This window comes from Solanum stenotomum, chromosome 11 (genome assembly GCF_019186545.1).
Source record: "Solanum stenotomum isolate F172 chromosome 11, ASM1918654v1, whole genome shotgun sequence".
NCBI lineage: Eukaryota > Viridiplantae > Streptophyta > Magnoliopsida > Solanales > Solanaceae > Solanum > Solanum stenotomum.
In genome coordinates, this window is record NC_064292.1 from 45,113,376 (window position 1) to 45,119,477 (window position 6,102).

The 6,102-nt window shown below is 34.3% G+C and overlaps 2 protein-coding genes across 4 annotated transcripts in view; both read left to right on the forward strand.

Moving 5' to 3' along the window:
- Positions 1 to 466, forward strand: part of LOC125845314 (uncharacterized) — a 10,154-nt gene extending 9,688 nt beyond the window's left edge. For all 3 annotated transcript variants that reach the window (XM_049524796.1, XM_049524797.1, XM_049524798.1), the window contains one exon: positions 184 to 466. In XM_049524796.1, the coding sequence (XP_049380753.1) occupies positions 184 to 225 (42 nt within the window). In that variant the 3' untranslated portion in view covers positions 226 to 466. The remainder of the gene's footprint in view (positions 1 to 183) is intronic.
- A 2,041-nt stretch (positions 467 to 2,507) lies between these two features.
- Positions 2,508 to 4,731, forward strand: LOC125845961 (uncharacterized). The gene is made up of 5 exons (XM_049525441.1): positions 2,508 to 3,223; positions 3,586 to 4,162; positions 4,322 to 4,408; positions 4,500 to 4,577; positions 4,684 to 4,731. The coding sequence occupies exons 1-5, from the start codon at positions 2,508 to 2,510 to the stop codon at positions 4,729 to 4,731; spliced, it is 1,506 nt and encodes a 501-aa protein (XP_049381398.1).
- The last annotated feature ends 1,371 nt before the right edge of the window (positions 4,732 to 6,102 follow it).

Genomic DNA, 6,102 nt, shown 5'->3' on the forward strand with positions numbered 1-6,102 from the left:
CATCCTTAGCCCCCCCCCCCTTCCCGGATATAAGATGGGGTAAAATGGACAGTATTTTTAGACAAGTCTGTTATGTTAAGTTTTTACTTTACCTAGCTCTTGTTTATGTTTTGATTGAGCTATTCTTTAAAGAAAGAAAAAGTGCAGTTATATTTTTCTGATTGTATTTTTCGTGTTGTGCAGCAACCATATGAATATGATGCCAAGTTCAAAGGTACAGGCTAAATGGTTTCAGAAGGGGGCCATCTAAAATGTCTGAAGACTGCTGATTTGTTTATTGTAATTGCAGAACTGCAGCTAGCTGATTTTGTATTTAAGTTGGGATCTTAGTGATACCAAGACTCGTTAAAGTTCTGTATACTCGGACAGATGAGGTTATAGGTGTTATTGTGATGGAAGTTGTGTAATTTTGACACAGTATTCTCATTTTAATCAACTATGTCCCTTGTGGAATTCATTGTGTGCATTTGTATTTTTCTTTTGGCAACTTAATTGATGAGAGATTTAGGGTGTGTTTGGTATTGGAAAACGTTCTTTAGGTTTTGTTTTTGAAAAAAATGAGAAAAATTGACTAGTGTCTCCATGTTTATTTTCTCCTCTCGACCCTCTTAACATGTCCCATAACCCTCACCTTCACCCATGTGGCTACTCTCTACACTTTTATCCTTCATATTATTTTCTGCTTTGTATCATATCTGTCCCATCTCCTACTCCTTGTTATAATTTTTTGTAGATATGAAGCACAAAGAAAATAAGTAAATCACTCTATCCCTTCATTGACTGAGCAGCACCATCAATCTGGAACTTTAATAATCAAATTTGTGTTCGAATCAGTGTGGAACTTCAAAACCAGTAGCTTAATTCAAATATCAAAATTTTAATAATGGTTTCACGCAATACATTCATTTGAAGGCAGAGCAGCAACAACTTAACTGAACTCAATAACAATTCGGTTATTCTTTTAGGCGCGCACATAAGCTTAATAGTTGCCATTGCCATGTGGCAGAGCAGTTAGAAGCAACATATTTGGAGCACTACACTCTCTGCAGAATAAAATCAGTTCGTCCTTTTTCGTTTTACAGTGTTAAGTTTGTTAAACATAAAATTCAACAGAATTCCACAAGTTCTCATGGCATCCTCAAGGTAGCTCTTCAATGGCGATCATTTACTGAGGCAACAGTACGTATCATCGACCTTGTTTCTTTCTCTGTAAGTAATAGTAGACCGACTTTGTTGTTCTCAGTATCTTCGAATGTGTTTTCTGATAGAAATTCTAATTGTTTCAACTTGATTGAAGGATCTTCAATGGCGATCGTTTACTGAGCCAACCGTACGTATCATCGAATTTGTTTCTTCTTCTCTGTAAGTGATAGTAGTAATTGTTTCCCCACTTTGTTGCTCTCAGTATCTTCGAATGTGTTTTCTGTGTAGAAATTCTAGTTGTTTCAACTCATTGAAGGATCTTCAATGGCGATCGTTTACTGAGCCAACCATACGTATCATCGAATTTGTTTCTTCTTCTCTGTAAGTAATAGTAGTAATTGTTTCCCCACTTTGTTGCTCTCAGTATCTTCGAATGTGTTTTCTGTTAGTAATTCTAATTGTTTCAACTTGATTGAAGGATCTTCAATGGCGATCGTTTACTGAGCCAACCGTACGTATCATCAAATTTGTTTCTTCTTCTCTGCAAGTAATAGTAGTAATTGGTTCCCCACTTTGTTGCTCTCAGTATCTTCGAATGTGTTTTCTGTTAGTGCTCTCCTGTGATTTGGTACTTGAGAGTATCAATTGAGTTCACAAGATATTGTATCTGTACTCGATAATTCCAATTCTTACTTGATTGTTTTTTTTTTCTTTTAAGATATCTTTAGAAGCATCATGCATAGGCAAATATACAAAGAGAGATTGATATCTTCTCGTGTACAAAATGCTAAGCTAATATTAGTGAGTCGACACAATCACAGAAATGTTCAATAGTGGTTACATTTTGTTTTGGATTCAAGAAAGAGAGTATGTCCATATTCCTCTTTTACCTCAATCGAAGTGGTTGACTGAAGCAAACCTAGATGGAAGAAATTGAGTTTATAAGATATTGTATTTGTACTCGAATGATTGCAAATCCAACGTGATTGGTTTTGAATGGATTAAAGGAGGGTATGCTCATACTCCTCTTAACTTTCACTGCAATCTTTTATATCATCTGAACCAACTTATAATAGGGAACATGTCAACTGAGTTGTTTCATGAAATATATTTGCGGCATTTGATGAACAAACTACTTTGAGCCTGCTAGCAGTTGTACTTTTTAGTTCTTAACTTACGCAAATAATGAGAAATGCATTTTTTCTTGCTGTAAAGTACTTCCGCCTGCTACTGATTTTGTACTTGAAGTTCTAGACATGCAGGTTTGTATTAAGTCCTGAACACAAGGGAGAGTTGCTTCATTTTAGCTGCTCCAAATAGTGTTCAACCTGCTAGACGTCAACGTTAATCTGAAATTCATAAAGATGAATGACAATATGGAGTTAAATCCTGATTCTCACATACAAGATGAGGCAGAAAGGTTGTTTAAAGAGATGAAATTGATGAAACAGAATGTTAACAACTCTGAATTCTATGCTGGAATGCTCTTGGATCTCGAGAAAATCAATCCTCATTTGGTTCGCCTTTCAGTAGGCCTCTATTCAAAAGCTAAGGTGGTAATATATGGTTTGGGAAGCATCGAATTTAGTTACAATTCACAATTTCAGCTTGCTGTAGTTCTCCTACTAAAAGATCACGTTGAATGGATTGGCAAAATTGAAATATTTGATCCTGTAATGACTACAGCTGATATCAAAGTTTTCAAGAAATTCGGTCTTGAGGTTCTTACCAATGATGAAAATTGTAAGAGGAAAGTTCAGGGACCAACAATGTTCTACATGCCTAGTCCTTGTTTCAATCTTCTTGGCAACCTATTGGGAGCAAACTGGTCTTCATCTTCTCTTGACCAGATTTTTCTGCTGACAAACTCGTTGAGTGCTACACGCATGAATCTGCCGTTATGGGATCCGTTTACTCTAGAAACAAAGCTAAGATTAGCGATAATTCGTGAATTCACAGCAGAGATTTCCATAAACACTAATGACCATCAGATGTATGCTAGTTTTTTCCATGACTTTGCCTGGCATTTCTTTAAAGTGAACGAGGAATTACGGAAATATGATTGGTTATATACGCAAAGGTACTTGGATGTGTGACTAGATACTGAACTTACCAATTGTTATCAAATACAGTTCTCTATTGTTGATCTATTGATACTGGGAATCAAAGGTGCTGCCGATTAGCATATCATTGAAGTCAGTAGCCTATAATTTCTGTTGTCTATGATGGTTTCAGTTCTTTCTCCTCATCATAAGATATGTAATTTAATTTAAGTGCTAGTTGGGGAATCTCGATTTTGTTGGTTGCATCATGCAAAGTACTTAAACATTATTTGTTTCCAGAAAACAATTAGAGTGACAGAGCTAACCTGAAGGAACAATATATAGGAGGGAAAGGTTTACTTCATCCCTAAAGATGTAACTTATAACTTTTGTGTTGCAGGTATCTTGAAATAGTTTTCTCGGAAGATTTCAAACGCAATAAAACTAGCAAGGAATTTGCACAAAATTTGGGTTCTATACGTGGCCCTCGTCAGTTCAGAAACTGCTCAGTTCCTCACCAGGCTGGTTGGTTTAAGCTAAACATCTATGGTATTGGCTCAAAAGAGGGTGACCAGAGTGGACAATTTAGTGGTGTCTTGAAAGATAAAGAAGGGGAGTTGTTAGATGGATATTGCTATAGGGTTGAGTTTGATGATGAAGATGATGTGATTGTTGGACTAGAGGCCTTGAAGTATGGGTTGACCAGAATCAAGAAAGAAAAACTGAAAGTAGAGAAGTTGATGGTGGAGTCAGATAATGCTATGTTGGTCCAGTATGTTAATGGTCGTCCTGAGCCAAATGAAACAACCATGGCTAAATTGAATGAAATTTTCAAGTTGCTGGAAGGTATAACCTGGATAGTTTACCATGTGTACGAAGAAACCAATAAAGTTGCTATAGAGGGGGTTCCAAGGGATGAGAAAAAACTTTACTTAGAAAATGTTCCTTTTGCTATGCCAGAGTCGGGTATTGCAGAGGTAACAACACTGACATCTCTTTATTTGCGTATAGTAACAAAACATGATTAGAATATTTGCTTGTATAATTGACTTATCCAATGTTCTTGCTACGATATTATAAGACCCATCTCTGACTATATATATCTTTTCTCTTCCTGTTATGTCTGGTGTGTTCAGATTTTTACAGGATTTGGGAAAGTAGAGGATGTTCAATTACTCAAAGATCCCGAAACAGGACACAGAAACGGATGTGGGTTTGTCAAAGTCAGTATTTAGTGAAACCAGTGTATATTCTCTATATATCATTATGTTTATACTCTATCGATCTTTATGTTTCAATTTGGGTTCATCTTAGTTTGCTCAAGTTGAACATGCAAAGCGAGCTCAAGAGATTTTGAAAGGAGAGTTCAAAACTGATGATTTATGCCTCAAGGTATGTGGATAGAGTGAACATATATAGTCTATGTAGAACTTGCTTCTCTAAATACTGTTGGAGTAGAGAGAGTATATATTTCTGACCCTGGATTGGTTCAATGCAGATTTCACCTGCTCCTGAACATGTTGGAGTACAAGATGCTGGAGCTTAAACTGCAGATTTTAATGGCTTGGTGAGTTTTTCTCTTTAAATCACCTATTTTCTGTTAAATACTTGGTGAGTAATTTGCTCTTTAAATGACTCTTTATGTCTAACACAAACTCAAGTTTGTCACCATTGGTGGAACTATATATAGTTTAAGCTAAATGTAACTTATGCTGGGGTTGAAGTGTATACATTGTTCTGGTATTTGCAAATGATGATGATGAGAATAATACATTGTTCTACTTATATTTAAGGAACTTACTTCAGTTGTACATTACTTAGAAGTTGAAGGTCTATCACTCTTTCTCTTCAAAAAAAGATACTTCCTCTACTGGCAGGAAGAATTTTGTTTTGCGGTATTGATGGATAATAAGTAACCAAAAAAGAGGACACTATTAGTAGCTAAATAAAGTATTACTGAGAGATTATTTTCTGTTCTTCTGGCAAATATTATGTTATTTATTTGAGTTACGTACTTGCTATATATAGTATACTCTAATCACATTATTAAGTAGAGAATGATTTTTGATCTATTGATGCAGGTACGTGTGTCGTCTGAGCAAAGGATAAATTGCTATAATTTCCGATACATTTCACTAAGCGATTGAATAGTACTGTATTCTTCAGCGACAATATAATATTCATTTGAGTTTAGAAAAGTAAACAGACACAACTTGATTGCTTCTATTCCTCAATGATTTCGAACTAGCTAGGTATAATGAACAAAGATTCTATGTGGGAACTGTTGATGAATTTTCCATGTCATCCAGATTCATCGTTTCTTTGTGAACTGCCATTTGATGTGCAGCAATTATACTCTCAATATTTGGAGAAATATATTTTTCTATTTTCGATTTATCTGTCACAATCCGAGTCTATATTAAAAATATCAAGATTTTGAAAATGTTGTTTGAATTCATTAAAGGACTCCTCTTTAGATTAAAAAATCCTAACATGTAAGAATTTAAAAAATCATTTTATGTTAGCACCTACAAAGAAAACAAAAGATAAGATATTATTGTTTACTATAATAATAACAATTTTTCTTTTCTTTTTAACAATGGACTTGCTATATATAGAAGAATAGAGAAGGAAATAAAAAGGGGGCCAATTCTTCTAAATTACGACCGTTGATTATTTCAAAAATATTATAGTTGATTTTTAAAAATAAATAAATCATATTTAGGTAAACTAATCGAATGTGTTTAGTTTATTTGGAATTAATATTTTTAATATTAGTAAATAATTTATAGAAGAAAAATAAAAATATTTCATATTTGAAAAATTCTTTTCTTATATAAAAAAGTTTTGGACTTCTATAAATTGAGAATAACAATAGAATTGTGTAAGAGAGATTATTCTGTTGATAGCATCAATT